The sequence below is a fragment of the Lonchura striata genome, chromosome 12, assembly GCF_046129695.1.
Source record: "Lonchura striata isolate bLonStr1 chromosome 12, bLonStr1.mat, whole genome shotgun sequence".
NCBI classification, from domain to species: domain Eukaryota; kingdom Metazoa; phylum Chordata; class Aves; order Passeriformes; family Estrildidae; genus Lonchura; species Lonchura striata.
This window is the reverse complement of record NC_134614.1, coordinates 5,004,994-5,025,539: the sequence shown is the minus strand read 5'-3', so window position 1 is coordinate 5,025,539 and position 20,546 is coordinate 5,004,994. Positions and strand designations below refer to the sequence as shown.

General features: G+C 39.7%; 1 protein-coding gene across 1 annotated transcript in view; it reads left to right on the top strand.

Annotated features, from left to right (window-relative positions):
- The window catches only part of SYN2 (synapsin II), a 164,175-nt gene that overhangs the window by 53,182 nt on the left and 90,447 nt on the right, over positions 1-20,546 (top strand). The window contains exons 2-4 of the mRNA XM_021530459.2: positions 8,831-8,888; positions 11,357-11,448; positions 16,351-16,507. Of these exons, the coding sequence (XP_021386134.1) occupies positions 8,831-8,888; positions 11,357-11,448; positions 16,351-16,507 (307 nt within the window). The remainder of the gene's footprint in view (positions 1-8,830; positions 8,889-11,356; positions 11,449-16,350; positions 16,508-20,546) is intronic.

Below are 20,546 nucleotides of genomic sequence, written 5' to 3'. Positions count from 1 at the left end.
TCACCAGGGGCTGCACTGTGGGACATTTTTGCCATTTATTCAAGCTGATGTGCCTTCCTCTCTAAACAGGATTGCTCAATAACTGTTTGCACTCCTTTATCTTGGTTATCAGCAGATGAAATGGAAAAGATGTGCTACTTAGATGGTAGGGAAATGCCAAAATTTGTTGCTTTATCTTGGATTATTGTTACAGGAGATAAGGAGTTCAGGGCAGCTGGTGCAGTTTGAGGCTTGAGCACCAAGCACCAATAAAAGCTGGATTCAGAGCCGTAATATTTCGTAATTTGGCTGGCAATGTTTTCCTGTAGAAAGTTGGAACTTTCTGTTCATCTCATGAGTACAAAATATTTTTATGACCCCAACCCTGGGAAAGTGTAGTAGTCGTCCTAATGAGTCTAACAGATTTGGAAAAGGTTAGGATATGTTGCATCACGTATTGGGTCTTCTGCTGATGAGAGAATGAACATTTAAAAATACTCATTTGTCATCCCATTTGCAAAAATGGAGCTCACAGAAGTTACATCGTGACCATAAATCTTGCAGAGGAGTAATGGGCTAATGGTAAATATTACATAATGGGAGGTGTGGGATTTTTGAGACATTACCAGCAAGGCAGACTGGTGTTTGGGCATGAAAGAGGACTTGTTTCACCTTGAGTGGGCAGAAAATGAGGCATTTTCAGTTGAGCATGCTGTTTAAAAGACCCAGAAAATTTCAGTTCAATGGAGACATTCAGGAGTAGGAGGCACTTTCTTCTGCATTACATCTCCAGTGAAAACACTGCTCAGGCATAGAGCAGAGGCACAAACAGAAACCCTCCAGAATAAAAAGAATTAAAGAATAAAAAAGGGAAAAAATAAGATGGCTCTGTTTAGTTTAAATTATCAGAGTAGAGGGGATTTGATACATGCCAAGGGATGGGAGAACTTGTTAAAAAAAAAGGGCTGGCAATAAATTAGGAGAATAAAAAAAAGGATTGAGGTAGAGGTTATGGAAGCCTCTGAAGGTGCCACAAATAAATCTGTTGTGGAAAAAACTCCACCTTTCTAGCAAGAGCTGTGTGCAGCCCCAACAGGAAAATGGAATAATTGCTGCTTAATAAAATTGTGTTCTTTATTTCTAGCTAGGCTGTGGGTTATTTTAAAATAAGTTGTAGAGCTGGGTCTCTTTTGGCAGGGAAGCCCTCCACTGGGAAGTGTTTACTGTGGTTTTCCAGGAGTGTGGCCATTGCTGGGGAAGGGAGAGGGGAAGGGGATGAGGGTGCATGCAGGACACTCATACTTGGGTTTAAACAAGTTTTTAACAATGTTCTTTGCTCCAGGCTGCAGAGGTGAGGGCAGGAAATCCTTGCAGAAGAAGAGCAGTGGTCCCTGCAGTGTTCTCCTGCCCTGCCTGCTCAGTGTGAGCTGTGGGGTGGCTGTGCCTTCGTGTGTGGAGTTTTATCTTCTTTTTTTGCCAGGGTCAGGATTAAATGGTGAGACAGAATTCCTTGTTGGGACTCAGATGTTTGTTAGTTCTTATTTCTGTTGCAATCTCACAAACCCTGACTTATACAGTACTTCAACAAACTGCAAATGGAGCCCTATTTCTCTCTCTACAAGGCTTTTTAAGGATAAACTGTCCAATTAAGAAATGGCGCCTAAATTATTTTACTTTTAACCCAATCGCCAACCACCCATGCCTGCAATGGAGACTTTTTTATCCAATGACACAAAACCACCCCAACCCATGGAGAAGAAGGAGAAGGAGAAGGAGAAGGAGAAGGAGAAGGAGAAGGAGAAGGAGAAGGAGAAGGAGAAGGAGAAGGAGAAGGAGAAGGAGAAGGAGAAGGAGAAGAAGGAGAAGGAGAAGGAGAAGGAGAAGGAGAAGGAGAAGGAGAAGGAGAAGGAGAAGGAGAAGGAGAAGGAGAAGGAGAAGGAGAAGGAGAAGGAGAAGGAGAAGGAGGAGCAGCCTCCACCCTAAAACCTCCATCTTGCTTTATATATATATATTACTATAATCTAAACCTTTAAACTCTGTTTCCCATCCTGTGATGTTACACATTTCTATTCAAACTCCACACCCACAATCCCAGTTTTGTAATTCCATTTTGGAAGCTTCTCCACAGCCTCAGGTCAATGCAGTGCTCTCCTGGGGGTCAGTGCCTGGCAGCACAGAAAGTCTGAAATTCCCACTGACCAGGGTTCCAACCCTCGTGCTCCTCCATAAATGGGCAGCTCAGAGATGCAGAAATCCTGACAGAATTAACTGTGACAGTGCCAGGGTCAGGCCAGCTGGGAGGACTGTGCTGACATGAACCAGGACAGGAATTCTTACCTTTGTTCCCAGTAATTCTCTTTCCATCTGTTATGATTGGTATAGAAATATTTGATGCAGCAATTTCAGGTACAGAGACACCATGAAGCCTCAGACATATTGGCAGAAGCACCTTCTTTTTTAAAAAAAATTTATTTATGAGCAGTTTATTTTTCCCTTCAAAATGATGGACTGAGAGTGAAGAAGTGCATCAATCATGTCCTACCTGGCATGTTGGGGAAAAAATGTTTGTATGAAATAAATCAAATTTCACTTGTGGTTTCTGTGAATTGTCACCTCCCGGGGTGGATGACTTTGAAGAGTAATCCCTGTGTCCTTGGCATGGCTGTGCTGCCATTGGAGACAGCATTTCACCCAGCTGGGTGATGAAGAGCCAAGCAGAGCTGCTGGAAGTGTGAGCCATGGAAGCTGCTGGAATAACCTGTGCTGTCCCAGAGCCAGGGAAATGCACTGCTGTGCAGGTTTCAGCTCCTGCTAATGGAGATCATCGTTCATCTAATGAAACCCAGCTCAGCAGGGAGCACTCCCAGAGCCAAAAGTCACTCAAAGTCACACGTCTGGTGTGTTCTGACATTTATTTTGTGGTGGTGGGCTGCTCCTTCTGAGGCAATTTCTGTATGAAGTAATACCTTGAGAAAACAGTTTTATGTGAGTAAAATAGCGGCTGGGTCAGGTGCCAAGGGTGGGACCCCACTGTGCAGACACAAAAAGGATGTGTTTTAAATCCAGACAGCTTTTTGCAGAATCTCAGTAACATTTAGGAATGCCCTTTCAGAGTCAGGTTTTAAGCAGGATATTTTTTTTTGTTTCATATCAGTCTTTTTTTTGCAGAAATGTGGAACAAATAAATGAAAGAAAGCCTTAAATCACTGTGGTTAATTTCTATTTAAGCATGATAACCTCATCAGAGGTGAGTTACCCAAAGCTTGGCTGATGGGGAAGGCAGCACAGCAAATGTTGGTAGCGTCAGTTGTAGAGCACATGGATGCTGACACAGAAATCCCCCCTGGCCTCAGTGGGTTGTGGTTTAATTCCCATAAAATGAAAATGCTGTGCAGATCTTATCATGCACTTGTTTTGTTAACACCATTTTATAGTCTTCCTGTATTTACAAAAGTCTTTTTTTAATTGAACTAAAATTCAAATTATTTCTAATCCCATTTGAACTTGAAGACTGGGCTCAACTTGAAATCTTAACTTGAAGACGAGACTTGGTTTCACTTCAGCATTTCCTTGTCTGTCACTGAGACACTTTTTAAGTCCATGGAATTCTGTCTGAGTCTGTCATTTATCTGACAGTATCTTTATATGGACTTCAGTGATAATTCCAGCAAATCAGTTATTTGGGAATATTCTGTGTGTGTGTGTGTATATCTATACTTATATACACACATATATATGTGATATATACATATAGATTATTTGGGAATATTCTGTGTGTATGTGTGTATATCTATACTTATATACACACATATATATGTGATATATACGTATATATTATTTGGGAATATTCTGTAGATATGCACACACACACACATACATATATACATACACATAGATACATATATATATATATACATATATATATATACACATATTAAACTAGGTCGGTCTCATGGCATAGTAAGATACTGTGTAGGTATACGCTGTGTAGCTGAACAGGGAACTAAATCAAATTTATTATTTATATATTTGAAACCCCTTTTATGACTCTTTAATGTTTCATTGCTTGTCCTTGCCAAAGTTCAGTGAATGGAGCAAGTTCATGTCAGGCTGCCTCTATGGCAGCTGCATATTCATTCTCTGCTGGTTTATTTTAAATGTGAACTGTGCAGCAAGAGATGCATCAATATTTCAGGTGTTTGAGCAGCCTGTGACTGTAGGAGGCCATGGCAGTGGCTTCAGTGGGTTCATCCCTTCCACAGCTCTCTGCTCTCTCTGTGGGCTTTGGAAAGCACTGCTGGAGTTTCAGGTGATGATTTCTTTCCTTTTCTTCTTTACCTACAATGCAAAAAACCAGCAACAACAGCAGATAAATGTCACTGTGAATGCCTCTGATGTGGGGTGTGTTTGTTTTTTAGTTCCACTCCTGCTGGCAGCTCACCTTCACGCTCCTCAGAGCCTGCTGGAGCTCACCCTAGGTCAGGGGTGGCTCCGTGTGGTGGAAAAGTCTCTCCTCCAACCCGAGCTTCCAGAGAAAGGCTCAGCAGTCTCTGTTGTCTGGTCTCAAGGCAGTTTATTGCAAGTTATCTAAAAGATTTTCTTCTGGGGCTGCTGTGGTTTGCTCACAGCTCAGGCAGAGGCACACACACACCCTGACATCCTCTCTGACCCCGACTGCTTCTTCTCTCCCCGCCAGGGCTGCTGCTGTCTTTTATATGGTACATTACATGTGACATGGTTACAGTTTTTCCCAATGCCTATTACCTGTATTAAATGGTGATTTTCTATCTTTTATATGGTACATTATGTGTTACATGGTTACAGTTTTTCCCCAATGCCTATTACCTATATTAAATGGTGATTTTCTATCTTTTATATGGTACATTACGTGTTACATGTTTGCAGTTTTTCCCAATGCCTATTACCTATATTAAATGGTGCTTTTCTATCTTTTATATGGTACATTACGTGTTACATGGTTACAGTTTTTCCCCAATGCCTGTTACCTATATTAAATGGTGCTTTTCTATCTTTTATATGGTACATTACGTGTTACATGGTTACAGTTTTTCCCCAATGCTTGTTACCTATATTAAATGGTGTTTTTCTACTCTAAACCAATGTGTGAGTGCCAACATCACCAAGAACATGGAGGTGAGGAAGAAGAAAGAGGGAGGACAGGGCAGGCCCAAATCCCAAATCCATCTTAAAACCTCTGACCCCCAGGTACAAAACCAAAACCCCCCTGTACAGCACTCAAAAATTCTTCCCTCTACTTTGTGACTATTTCTACTATAATATCTAAGCTTTTGTGACTCCTTGTTCTTCCTGCAAGGTTGGTAAATCGTTCCATGGCTCAAACCCAAAATCACAGCTGTTTGCAGCTGCCTGCCAGGGTCTCAGATGCTTCTGACCTGGGCCCGGAACATCCAAAAATGTCTGAAGGACATTTTGAGTTCTGACAAGAGCCCTGTCCGGGCAAGCTCTGGGAGCTGGTTACAGCCATTCCACACTCCATGCCAGGAGGAATAAGGCTCAATGGGAAACTGAGACTGCAACTGAGGGAATTGTGTAAATCAGTAACACCAAACAATTGCATCCCTCATCTCCCCTCAGTAAAGAAAAAAAAAAATTACCATAAGTATGTAATGAATGTCATTATGACAGGACTGCCTCTTTCTTTTATTGCAAATTCATATTTGCAATTATATAATTTAAAATTATATTATCATATAATAATTCAAGCAGTGCATGGCTGAATTTCCTAGGTAGAGTAAATGAAATGAAAACTGGGTTCTGTTTCACAACAAATAGATGCTAACTAATTCTTAGACTTTGTTCTGAAATGTTTCAGTTGTGAAACTTATTGTTTAGAGATACCTGTGGAGTTTTGGGGTTTTTTTTGTTAGGGTTGAGATTAAATGTGTAAAATCATACTTCTTGGTTGGATTTAGATGTTTGTTAGTTTTTATTTATATTATAGTTTTACAAACTGTGAGTTTTATAGTAAAACTAAAAATGGAGTTGTATTTTTATAAGGTTTTTTAAGGACAAATTGTTGAATTAAGAAATGACACAAATTATTTTTATTTTTAACTTAATAATGAATTATGGTTTGCAATGTGCAAGCACATTTTTTATCTAATTACATACTACTTAAAGTCATGAAGAAGGTGAAGAAGAAAGATACATTTTTGTTTAAAATTTTTATCTTGATTTATATATATTATTATATTTTAAAACTTTAAACCCTAAATTTTCTGCTATGTGATATTACACACTTTTATTTAAACTCCGCCCCCCACAATCCCAGTTCCATCATTCCATTTTGGAATCCTTCTCCACAGCCCCAGGTCAATGCAATGTTCTCCTGGGGGTCAGTGCCTGGCAGCACAGAAAGTCTGAAATTCCCAGCACCCAGGGTTCCAACAGATACCAAGATAAATTCTTGGCTCAACGTTTGGAGAATATTGTGGAATATTATACATTTTTATAAAAGTCGTTGGCTAAAGCTGCTGTGAAATTGATTCTCTTGAAATGAGTGAATGTCAGGTTTGTTTTCAAGCCTCAGATTGCTTAACTTCAGTCCTTACTACTCCTGTTTGTTTTCAAAGCTGAAGTCATTTGTTGAAATGTGAATCATGCCAGAGCTTAGCTCTTTGGAGATTGCCTCATGTTTAAGTAGAAAGATTGAATTTAGAGTAATAGCATCTCACTAATTAACAGCTAATGAGTATTTTGGTTATCCCACTCACACATACACACACTGGACTTGGAGCAAAGAGTAGAAGGGTCTGTGCTGGGCTCTCTGTGGTTTCCCAGCTCCATTTCTTCTCTCCAAGAACTGCCAGTTGCTGATATTTGTTAGGGCAGCTTTTGGGGGAGGTTTAATCTCTGGATGGCCAAGTTACCATTTAAATTTGAAGAAACTGAGTATTTAAACTGGTTTTCCAGTGGCCAAGAGGCAGCTTCACTATAATGTAGCCAAGATAATTGTATTTAAATTAAATGTGTCATGTGAAGTCCAATAATGCATTTACCTCATCTGTTGCTGCATCAGAGATAAAACCCAGAGATAAATCCTGTTCCAGCCGAATTCAACCAGGACAATGCTGTTAAATTCATGGGGACCAGAGCTGGAGTTTGAAGTATTTTTTTGCAGTGGTGAATCTTTACTTTTTCACAGAGGCATTAAAGCTGTCTGTTGATGTGAGCTGGGTGCTCTCCTCCTGAGGCAGATCCCTGATTGTGGGACCTTCCTCCAGCTCTGGCACACATCTGGTTTTTCCCATAAAACACATCCAGAATCCCCAAAGCTTCCAAGAGGTGATGCTCACATTCATCTTATGGGATTCCAAAGCAAATTTGGAAGATAAATAAGTGATTAATGATATTTCTGTAAATTATGTCTATATTTAACTTCTACTTTTAGTATGGGCATAAATATTTGGTAACACTAAGCTGAGTGTGCACCTCTTAGAACACAACAATGGATTTTAAACTTCATCTTTCTTGTGTATTTATTGCAACAATACAGTTAAAAAAATAATACAAATTCTTTCTTCCTTATTTTCTTCTTCCCAGCTTCATGTTTATAAATAATTAATGGTTGGGAAATATTTTAGTGTGTGATTTTAGTATAAACACTTCTACCATCCATTATCCATATTCTTAAGAAATATCCTTAAGAAATATCCTTATTCCTTATGAAATGCTCCCCAAGGCAGTGTTTACATTTGATTATTAAGAAATGTTGTTTATCCACTATTGTAACCAGGGGTGAAATTCTTCTAGACCACAGTGGAAATAAATGATTAATATATGTATTGCTATTGCTTTCATTGGTGAGGTAGATTTCAGGTAATACAACAGCATTTTGTTAGATGTTGCACATGCACAAAGCTGCTGTTCTTTGACACTGGAGGTGATGTTCTCTGGTGTTCAGGTTTTGAGTTGTGCAACAAATTTTCCTTGTACAAGAAAAAAGCAGGGAAAGTACTCTAAGCTTTGGCTTGAGCAAAGAAAATGCAGAGAGGCTGATCCCATATTCCTTCAACAACATCAGAGTGTCAGTATAATTTCTTTTTAATAACAGATTTATCTTTTTTTTTCTTTATCTTTTCAAAGAGTTGGAATTCTCCTTTAGTCCAAAGCAGATAAATTCAGCCTGAAGGATACAAGGCATGGATTCCTGGAGGAATGTCTGTTTGTAAGGCCTGGATCAGTGGATTCAGTTCTGTCCCAGCAATCCTGATGCATAAAAATTGCTCACAAACTCTCCTTCACATTAATTATTTCATATCAAGTTAGTCTAAAGAAAGGAAAACTGATTAGGAGACCAACCAGACACTCAAATATATGACAACAGCAGTCTCCAGTACTCTGACACTTTAAAAACAATATAAAGTTTCTAAGCACAACATTCCAAATAAACCAGTTTTTTAAATGAGCTACGTGGATAAAGATGAATGTGAGTGGTTGTTAGGAAGCTGTTCACAGGGCAATGAATTTCCACTGCCATTGTTGACTTTGAGAGCAAGGTTGTACCTGTTTAATAGGACTCCTTTTATATTGTTTAACATCTGTGAAATGTATACTTCTGAGTTTCATCATTTCAGTGCATTTTCACTTCAGTGTTGTAAGTCGCATTGTGCTTTTTATTACAAAATATTGTGGGAAGAAGAATACAGAGGTGGCAAAGAAGGGGAATTGTGCACGTGCAGCAGGTAGATTTAATTAGTATATTTGTGTGTTTCCAGGACATTGAAAGCAATACAGGAAGTTTTCTATAGACACTGATTACAGATATATCAGATATATACCTTGATTTTCTTTCCTTTTTTTCCTGCAGGGCCAAGGCTTTTCGTGGAAAAAAGGTCCATGGAGAGTATGACATAAAGGTGGAGCAGGTAACAGACTTAGCCTGAATGTTATTTTATATCTGTGCATTTCTAGAAACACATTTATTTAATCCATGTATGTAATCCCTCCCTGGAGGCATTTAAAAGCTGTGTGGATGTGGCACTTGGGGACATGGTTTGGTGGTGGCCCTGGATTAATGATAATGGAGATTATCTGAGAGGGCTTTTCCAACCTAAAGGATTCCATGATTCTCTGTGCATTCATACAGAAAAATTCACCATCTTTGTACCCCAAATCCCTGACAGTTAAGGAAATTTGATGGTCTGGGCAGGGGCAGAGTTAATTTCCGCCCTGGAGCTGCTGGGGGATTTGGTCTCCTGTGTTTCCACTCACAGCTTTGGCTTTAGCTTTTTAGCTTTAGCTCTTGAATTCTCTTTATCCCAACCCACGGTTTTCTCACTTTTACCCTTCTGGTGGGTAAAAAGTTATAAAGTTTTCCCACTTTCACCCTCTGGGTGGGAATGGGTATGGGGCTGAGCTGCCAGCTGGGGTTAAACCACAACAGCCCTTTTTTGGCACTCAGAGTGGGCTCTTCTGAGGGGATTTTGACCATAATTTTCACAGCATGAAAAACATCTTGTATTCAGGGGTTGTTGCTTAGAGACTGTGAAGTTCCCAGACACTCCATGAATTACATGTGGCAGTTCTGTATCACTAATTCCCCACTCAGGAATATAAATGTGCTCTGGGTGCAGTGCTAGCTTGTGGGGGTTTAAAAAAGTCCATAATAAATAGGAATAGGCGTGGAGATAAAATTTAGGGTGTACTGTAATTATAGCTATTTTATTTAAGCTGAAACTAGAGATTTAAAGAGGTCTTTTCACTGCTTTTGAATCTTGAATTCCTCAAATAGATGCTGCTGTACAAAGCATCAGTCCTTGAGTTGCTTTGTCACTGGATTTTCAAACAGTGAGGGAAAATTATCAGTAACTGTGTGTGTCCAGCTGATCTAAATTCACCCTAATGGTACAGCATCCACTCCTTACACCACTGAATATCTGCTGCCCTTGGCTTGGGAACATGGAAAGCTTTGCTAGGGGTAGGAAAACGAAGACAACTGATTTGTCCATTCCCACCTAGACCAGAGCAGGCAGCTGACAGCACACCCCATCTCTTTAACAGGAGCAAAAACTCAGGGTAAACCTTGAATTCCTCTCCTGTGCTGCTACAACTTTAATCAGAGAGACACTGCAAGTTTCTGAGCCACACAAATCCTTTTGTTGCTCATCAACATACAAATAACAACTACTGCAGTGTGCTGCTGCTAATACCATTTATTGTAACAGTAATTATTTCATTTTTACACTGCCTTTCTCAACATACAATGTCTTCTATCACACACTAAGCTTCTAAAATGATTTATTAATTGGAGATACCTGTTCTCAGTCTCGGAGTCGATTGACTGAGTCTGACATTTGCAGTGCCTACACAAATATCTCATTGCCTACACAAATATCGCATTCTCTCCCCATTTGCAATCAGCTCGGGAGTGATGTGATCCCGGTGATCCCAGGAGCTGTGAGGGTGTCTGGGATTAATGGAACAGGGCCTGACTGCAGTGCTGAGCTGCAGCAGTGGGAGGAACAGCTCAGCCTCCCTTCCCTGAGTGCCAGGGTGGGAAATGCTCCCAGGTCTGCCCGAGGAACACTTGCAATAATTCCATTTTTCAGGAGCAGACTACCGAGGTTTGTGACATTCTCTATTCTGTGCTTTCCCCGGGACAGCAGAGACACTTTTATTTATCCACCAGGAGACAGCTGGCTGCATTTCAATTCTTCTGCTGGGTGATGTTATTGTGAAGTGCCTTGAGAGACTAAGCTGGTGAAAGGCTGGGGATAAATGTAACACATCCTGTTCTTTCCTTTCAAATCACTGCAGATTCAGAGTATGGGAGCAGCTCCCTTTAAATTCCCCATTTCCAGGGTGAGAAGACTTTTGAAAAAACACTTTAATTGAGAATTTTGTGAGACAATTGCTCATTACCGCCAGATCATTTTAAAAAAAGAGTAAATGCACATAAAGAAAATCAAAAGGGGTGAGCAGCATGAGGAGACCCTAAATTCTATAAGAAAATGTTATTTTAATTCTGCTTTTGTACTATTTTCTTCAAAACTTTATGTCAATGTTTTGCCTGTATTAATCTCTTTGATAACATTGTATAAAGCAAAAATATAATCCCTACATTGCTATGCAGACATGGAGGAATAAATCCACTTGCTACTGCCCCACAACCCATTTTCACAATATTTTTTTACCTTTTGCTCTCTTTGGATTAAAACCTTTTGAAATGTGATGTGTCATACTTGACAAATAGTGCTGGATCAGTGCCCTCTTGGTGCTGATTTTATTTCAAATGTAGATTGTCAGCACTTCAGGCCCTAATGCTGAAAATACGGGACTTGGAAAATAAATGTGAAATAAACCAGACTGACTAATGGGAGTCTTTTCTTCATAGGCAGAATTTTCAGAAATCAACTTGATAGCCCATGCTGACGGCAATTATGCAGTTGATATCCAAGTAATTCGAAATGGCACAAAAGTTGTCAGGTAAGAATAACTCAATGGACTATCAGCAAAAAGCAATAAATGGCATTGTGAGTGGATGGGAAAGGTGCTGAGTACTTTTTGTTTGTGGATTTTGAGTGATGCCCCTCAGGGAGAGTAGAAAATAAAATACCTGATTTGTTACAACCTTTCTGTGACAGGGAGGACACATCTTGACACTGTAATCATGGGGGAAATGGATTTATTAAGGGTAGGAAGTCCAGAATAAAGAATACATGGTTGAGAGTTGGGGTTATTGATTTGGGTTTTATGTTTGCTACAGAAGGACCCAAATTTGGTGATTTTGTACCTGCCAGACTTTCCCAGAATAGCAGAATTTATTTCCAACATGGAATATTTTCTATTGAAACAGACCAAGTCATAATACACTCTCAGGGCAGTTCCTGGAATATTCCAGCCTGTTTGAAACATTTTGGTTTAAACACCTCAGATTTCCCAACAGCTATTTTGTCTAAAAAGGATGATGCCAACGAAGGCAGGGTAAATTTAACTTTGGGTTTTTTCAGTGAGGTCATCAACAGCCTCGTAAATGTGACGGGAGAAAACAGGGCAGAGGAAAAAATTAAGGAAGTGTTAGAAAAGTTATATCATCAAAATTATTATATTGGCAAAATTATTAGCAAAATTATATCAATTTTTAAATTTAAATTGTGAGAATTGCTCCTATTTTGGCTGGTGCATTTATGTGTAAGTGAAGAGTAACAGTAGTTTGGCTGAAAAATTGAACTTAAAGGCAGAGCCACACAAGTATGTCCTGGATCTTCAGGGTTTGCAGAACATATCTCCCAATAAAAGATTTGAATATGTCTATTCATTCACGTAAAAACCAAACAAACATACAAACAGAAAACAAAACAAAACAAAAAACCAACAAAAATCTCCAGGAAAAACATTAAAAATAAGTTTATGCTTCAAAATTCCAATTCTTTAATCTTTGGCGTGTTTTAAAAATATTGCAGTTTAATACAAAAACAATGATCTTGTGCCAAACCCACAAGATTATTTCCTTAGAAGAGTAAGAGATTTGATTTTTCTTAGGGTTGGTGGAACTTTTTACCCAATGATGGAAGTTTTAGAGCCAAGAAATCTGGATGGCTGCTCCCTAGTGGCTTTTCTGTACTATTCCAAAAAGTGTTTTAAAAAGTATCAAGGCCAAGTTACTATCAAAACATGTCAGGAGAAAATGAGGGCTGGGAACCTCCAGAAAATAACATCTCCAAAGATTTGCAGGTCATAAGAAAACTTGGTAAAAATGCTGCTTGAAAAAACCAGACCCTTGTGCCATCAGATAACTGAGAATGAGATAACAATATTATCGTTTTATGGGTGATTTATTTACCCAACTAGAAGTACCTGAAGCTGATAATTTTCCCTCAAATCTGGTGTGAGACACCTGGGGATGTGGCTTGTGGTGTGAGAGGGAGGTGCAGGCAGGATGGGAGAGCTTTCTCTGTGTTTGTGATAATTGGAGATATTTGCTATCCATTTGAGGCCCAAAGTGACCTTGTATCACAGATTTATGAGCAAATTATTAGTTAGCAAAATCATAGAAATTTCAATGACAAAATTTTGCTGGTTTGGTTTCGTTTAGGAAGAAAACAATATTTAACAGGCATTGACTTGTTTGTTTTTTGTGAATAAAAATCATAGCACGAAAAATTATATTTTCTGCAACATAATGCTGAGATTTTTGGATCTTGATGCTTGAGCCACAATTAAAATTTTCCTCCTGGCCTTCTTCTGTATGCAGTCACTCCATCCAGCATTAATTACAGACCTAGAACAATTATGGGAATGTATCACATTCCTTTGAGGAGCTTTTGCAAAGCAAACTGTATTTCCTTATTTTTAATTTTTAAAAAGTACATTCCCTCCATTCCCCAATTGTTTAATTAAATTGGTCTTTGAGAGGACACTTTATGTTCTTTTATTTGAAGCCACAATGCTGTCTGGGATGTGTTATCCTCCTTATTTTAATAAACAAAAGTTTCCTCTTTCTTTCACTGAGGATCTGCAATTTTAATGAAGGCATGTGGGAATTGGAAAGACAGAAACTTCTACAGACACTGAAGGGTTTGATCTACAACCTCAGAAAGGCTTAAATTAATATAAAAATAAAATACACAAATATTAAACAAAAAATAATACACTTGTTTCCATAATTGTAAGAAAAAATATACCTCAAGTGAAAAACTATATTAATAAAATATGAAGAGTTTAAAATATAAGAGTGTGGCCATACAGAATAAGCTAAAAGTTTAAAAATTATAATGGAAACATATATATAAAATATAACAAAAACTTTTTAAACAAAAATACAGTACAACAAAATTAAATAAAAATAAACTTTATAGCAAACCTTATCTATTAAGTTAAAAAATTATATATTACTTTATGACAAAAAACCTTGTAATTATTCTTAAACTATAACCAGCTACTTATTCTCATAAATCTCACAACCTCTAAAACTAACATTTATCTGAACAATAAATAATTCTTAACCCAAAAACAGTCCCATGCCTTCATTGATACCAGCAATAAAGGCATTAAGTATTACATTCTGTCTGGGCCAGTAAATTGGATATGCATGTTCCAAATTCTCAGCAGCCCCATGAAACCTAGATCACAGCATCTCAGAGCTGTGCTGCAGATATTTTTCAGGAAACCTGTTTAAAGGCAAGAATTTCTTTACAGGCTTTGCTCACTGAGCCTCAGTGCCATTTCAACAACTCTTGACAGCAAATCCTTAATATTACTTTTGCCAAATTGGGCAGGTTTGGGGTTTTTGTTTATTTTTACAGTGGCAGTGGTAAAACACTGGCATAGGTTGCTGTGGTTGCCCCATCTCTGGCAGTGTCCAAGGCCAGGTTGGACAGGGCCTGGAGCTCCCTGAGACAGTGGAAGGAGTCCCTGCCTTCCACTAGGAAAGAAAATGAGCTTTAAAAGCTCTCTTCCAACCCAAACACTTCTATGATCCTGCAATTTGAAACTCAAGAATCCAGCTAATCAACTTGGACTGCTGCATCCAAGCTGGGATCTCCGAACTGCTAAAACAATTTTAACATGGGTTTTAATTGTTTTGTTGTTTTTGTTCTACCAGAGTGAGAATTTGGAATAATTTTGTGATCTTCAGAGTGTCTCACTCCAGTAAATAGCTTGCATTTATTCAAGGCATGTAAATAATTTCATCAATTTACTATGCTAATTTAATTTACCCTGCAGTTATACCTCTTTTAGGAAGTTGACATTTTTAAGCTAGTCAGGGTTTTTTCCCCCTATAAAACTGGAATGCAGAAAAGACTCTTTCAACAGTCAAATTTAAGAGTGAATTGCCCCTGTTCTGAAGGCTTTGTCTTGTTGGTTTATGTTTTCTGTTTTCCATAACCTTCTCCAGTAACAAATCTCAGGGTTGGAGTAAGGTGAAGATGGTGTCAGATTGTTGGCAAAGGTGCAGGGTGATAGGAGGAAACCACAGGAAGCAGCAGGGGAAATGCTAGTCAGATACCAGAGAGAAAAGGGGGAAATGTAGCTGTAAGTAAAAAAATTAATTCTGACAAGTCTCTTGATCAAAGGTTCAGTTGTGATTCTCTCCATTATGGTCTGATTCAATTTGCCAGCAATGTGGCTGCTTCATCCCTTCTGTCCTTTACATAGCCTGACAATAATTGTGGAAAAAAACCTGTTCCCTAAAAGCCCAAGTTTGTGGCAGAGCCCTTCGACTTGCCTGCTTTAGTTTTGCTTGTCACTGCTCAGAAAATGGAGAACACAAACTAAGGACATACCTAGAGGTTATATATGAGATTTATCTGTCATCAAGAAAACAACCTGAAATCTATGGCAATTTCTCTCTCCTCTTAATAGAAGCCCATTATTGAGGGGATGCTGAACAGATTAAGAGTGCTGCAGATTTCCATGAAGCCACCATGGCTCTTTTCATCTTTTAAAATTTCCCTTTGGTGTGAGTGTTTTTCACAAAGCCATCATGTCCCCTTACATTTTTTCCCTTTGATTTGAGTGTTTTTCACAAAGCCATCATGTCCCCTTACATTTTTCCCTTTGATTTGAGTATTTTTCACAAAGCCATCATGGCTCTTTCCATCTTTTGTCATTTCCCTTTGGTTTAATGTTTTTCACAGAACCATCATGGCTCCTTCAATTTTTTCCCTTTGGTCTGAGTGTTTTTAATGAAGCCATCATGGCTCTTTCCATCTTTTGTCTTTTCCCTTAGGTTTGAATATTTTTCATGAAGCCATCATGGCTCTTTCCATCTTTTATAATTTCCTTCTGGTTTGAATATTTTTCATTATGCTATCTTTCAATTTTTTCCCTTTGGTTTGAGTGTTTTGCACAAAGCCAACATGCCTCTTTCCACCTTTTATAAATTTTCTTTGGTTTGAATATTTTTCATCATGCCATCTTTCAATTTTTTTCCTTTGGTTTGAGTGTTTTTCATGAAGCCATCATGGCTCTTTCCATTTTTTCCCTTTGGTCTGAGTGTTTTTCATGAAGCCATCATGGCTCTTTCAATTTTTCCCTTTGGTCTGAGTGTTTTTCATGAAGCCATCATGGATCTTTCAATCTTTTATCATTTCCCTTTGGTTTGAGTTTTTTTAATGATGTCATCTTTCCATTTTTTCCCTTTGGTCTGAGTGTTTTTCATGAAGCCATCATGTTTCTTTCCATCTTACACCACTTCCCTTTGGCTTGAGCGTTTTTCATAGAGCCATCGTGGCTCTTTCCACCATTTATAATTTCCCTTTGCTTTGCATGCTCTTCCAGCCTTTCCCTCCTCCCCCACAGCCATTTTCCCCTCTCTGCCTGTTTTGCCGTTGAAGGAGAGCCAGTTTGCTGGTGGATTTTCATCACCGTGGTGTTTTTTGGCAGGTCGTTCCGGCCCGACTTCGTGCTGGTGCGGCAGCACTCCTACAGCATGGCGGAGAACGAGGATTTCCGCAACCTGATCATCGGCATGCAGTACGCCGGCATCCCCAGCGTCAACTCCCTCGAGTCCATCTACAACTTCTGTGACAAGCCCTGGGTGGTGAGTGCTGCTGCTGCCTTGCAGGGCCCCAGAGCAGAGCCAGGCGAGGGGAGAGAATAACGTGGAGATTTATTAAAGCCTTCAGCAGGCACAGCTTGGGCAGCCACAGCCTCCAGGGGCTGCACCCAAGGTGGCGAGGGGCACCAGTTTTTCACACAATTTTCAGTTTGGGCCATTTCCATGTCAGGGGTTAATGCTCCAATTCCAGCTGCAGGAGATGAAGTCATTTACCCCCAGTCTGCTCCCCCCAGCTCACTTCTGTTTGTACTTTTTGGGGCCTGAGGCAGTGAGGTGCCCTTGAGACTCAGGCCCAGAGAGGAATTGTTGTGTGAATAAAACCTGAAGACAGTAACTAACACTCTGTATGGAGTATTAAAATTATACCCTAATGCAGTACAGGATCTGAAAAACATAAAAGCTAAATAATAAACTGGATTTAAAAACATAAAAGCTATATCACTGCTCCTGGAAATTTCTTGTGCCTGGCATTTCAGCTGCTGTATTGTGTGTTTCACTCGCCTTCATGAACACTGATTATCAAACTCACCTCACTGAGCAGTGAAACAGTGGAAGGATTAAAAACCAAACTAAGATATTTCAATAATTTTTTTTTCCAAAGAGCCAGTGTGGAGACAGAGAGGAGAAATCTTTGTAGTACAAATAGAGAAATAAGTGAGGCACCCAACGGCAAGCCTCCCCACTGCTAACGCGCTTCCTCGAGTGAGGAAAGAGTGTTTATTCACAATTTGTCTGGGAAAAGCAAGCTGAGAATATTTCTCATATTTGTGGCTTTGAACATAATTTGAACAGGCTCTAGCCAGTGTTTTCCTCATTCCTGTGAAATTTTTGGGGCTATGCTTTAGCAGGGCAATCTGAAGGGACTCGTTTCCTCATTTGAAAGCCCTTTTCATAACCCTGGGCCTCTGCGGTAGGGGCTGGTCCTTTCAGTTACCCCTGGAGCACTGAGGTATCCTGGAGAGCCACTGATCCTTGCTAGTTTCAGTGGAAAAGCAATGCTGTTTTTCTTGACAAGTTTTGTAGAAATGGAGGTGGAATTTTGGTGATCTTTTTGGTTCATGAAGAACTAAACATTAGCAGCAACAAGTTAAAATGTGCTGCTGTAAAAGGGGCTGATCCACGGTGCAGTCCCTGCTCCTACAGTTCCATTGTCCAACAGCTAAAACAACTTTAAAAAATCCCACTTCTTATAAATAGCCAAAACTTCATTTTTTCCTCTGGTATCTGGGTAAGAAAAGAACAGTTGTCAATATTTTTCACACTGCGAGGAAGTTTTACTAAAATACTTTTTATTGCCTTGAAGATGTTAATTTTTAATACTTACTAAGAAAATTTCTCCAAGCAATTGTCAGTAGTTTTTAACTTATACCTCTTGCAGCTCTTTTTATTATCCTTTTATGCTGCAGTAAACTGCTGCAGGGGTGGAATAAATAATTGATAGAGCATTTACAACTTCCCAGTACACACTGTACATTGCTGAATTCATTATTTTAGTGCACCACATTTTCCAGCTGTGTGGCATTTCCCAGTGCTTTGATTCACTGGATGCAATAAAGCTGGGTGGGGAGGCAAAGCCAGTAGCATTTACATGCAATAAAAAGTAAAGGAATAATTCCTCCTTACAGACTGCCATATCTGTGTCATTATCACTTTATCTCTGCCTTTGGGGTGGGTCTAGTGAGGAGTGAGGCCTTTTAGTGTGAGCACAGAAATAATTGTACAAACACCAGGGGCTTTATTCGGCTTTAAACTTGAATATCCTGCCACGTGTTGGTGGTGGTGCTGGGAGATGTAGACACCACTGTGTATATCCCAGAGCAGCATGAAATCTTAATCAGATTTGGGAGAGGAAAAGAGTGGAAGAATTCATGGGGAATTTTTGGGATGCTCTGTGTGGGGTCAGGAGTTGGACTTCAATGCCCCTTGTGGGTCCCTTCCTACTCAGGATATTCCTTGCTTCTGTAAAGCCATTCCAGAATAGATATCCTGAGGGGTAAAAATCCCTTAACTCAGCCAACTTCATGGATGCTCAGACGTTGCAGCAGAATCCAGGCACCGTTGGTTTTGCCAACATCATTGTCTGCCTTGTTTGGTTGGACCAATCTGGTGTGTGCTCCCTGCCTGGGTGAAGTCCCCACTGAAAATTGTTGGGGATGCCTGGGAATGAACTCCTCAGTCTGCTACTGCCTGCTAAAATGAAGGGTAAAAGCCTCTGTGCCCCTCCATGGCAATGGACATGCTTGGATTTGGCATCAATTAACCCCCTCTTCAGAGCATGGCAGGGATTTCTTCCTGCATTATCCCTTTGCCAACACCAGTGCCCTGATATTTGTGTGGAAGTTCTCTCTACAAACTTTTCAAGTGCAAAAGCCCCATGGAAAATGGTGAAGCAGAATGCTACAAAAAGCCATAAGTAACAATCTTTATTAATTCATGAGAAATAGATTGACTTTCCTGCAGGTAAACTGTGGAGTGGCAGAAGGGAATTGCAACTTTGATAACAGCAGGGGAAGAAAAGGGGGTGTGCAATGGAATGGGACTTAAAAGGATGGGAAATTATTGAGTTAGCTGTGGGCAACTCAATAATTTCATGGGAACATGGGAACAGGAAAATCTTCCTTATATCAGAGGAAAATTGGGAGTAGTGTAGATCTGCTAGGAGGGGAAGTCAGCGAGGTGAGACTGGTTATAAAAGGGCTCTCAAATAAAATGAGAGTTAGAACTCAACAGAGAAAGCCTTTGGGTTTTAAATGAATGCTCTTCACCGTGTCAGGTGTTTGGTGTTCTAGGAGCACACAGCTCCAGATGTAGAACATCTTTTCAGCTCTGAGGGCAGATTCACACTCTGCGCCACAAACTGCAGCACCTGCCCTTAATGCAGGAAAGCTCTTTTTGTAGTCTGGTTTTCTGTGCACTTGCCAATAGACAGTGAACAAATCTGTTTTTGATCCGAGGTGTATTATTGAAAGGTGGGGTGTGGTGGGATAATGGCCAGGAATGTACTGAAAGCAGGACTTAAGGCTTGTATTCCCCAGAGTCAGGGCATGCACAGCTCCTCCAAATGCACAGCAGAAGTTCAGAGCACTGCACAGCCCTGTTAGAAGCTGGGTTGTGAGCAGCCAGGTGGAAGGAAATGTTGGAATGAGTGTGTGTGGTGAGATGTTGGTGCTCTGAAACGTGTTCATTCTGTGGGGTGGTCACAGCACTTGAGTTATTTCACTTCTGTGATAACACTTAGCACTTAGCTCATGGAAAATTGATGGCCCTGGCTCGAGATGGATTTCACTTAAATGCTAGCAAGAATGTCAGAAAGCTGGGGGAAAAGCATGGCTTTTATAAATAAAGGCTGAGTTCTTTATTGCTGAGCTCATCCAGAACTATAGAGGAACCATTTTAAGGTTCGTGCCCTCCTTGAATAGTTATTATTAAGACATTAGAAAGTCTCAGCGCAGGGTCATGTTGCAAGGGAATTGTCTTGGGCATGAAATAACCCCATCAAACAAGACTAGAATTTTACCTGGTTCAATTTACAGCTACACAGAGTTAAGGTGAGGCAAAAACATCCTCTGTTCTTGTAGGATTCCCAATTCACCTCACAGTTTTACTCATGTTTAATGGGGTACAGATCCTGCTGTAAAGCATTTATGAAAAGAAAAAGTAAAGAGGGAAAAAAAGAGCATCATTAATTATCCAAAGTTAATATTTGATATAATTTAAATTGATAATATTTGATATCTGTTTTCTTTTAGAGAATGTAATTCAGGAAATAAGGGAGGCTTCCCTTAACTGAGGCTTAGGAGCTTTATGCAAACTTTCTCATAGCACATGATGCCATTGTCCCTGGAGGGATTTAAGATTTAAGTTCCACGTGGATGTGGAACTTAAGGGCAAAGGTGAATGGTGAACTTAGAAGTTCATGGTTAGTTCCTGGTCTTGGTGATCCTAGAGGCTTTTCCAGCCCCAATGAGTCTGTGGTTCTATGGAGATGTGTGAAGGCCAGAAGGAACTGCAAAATGTGGTG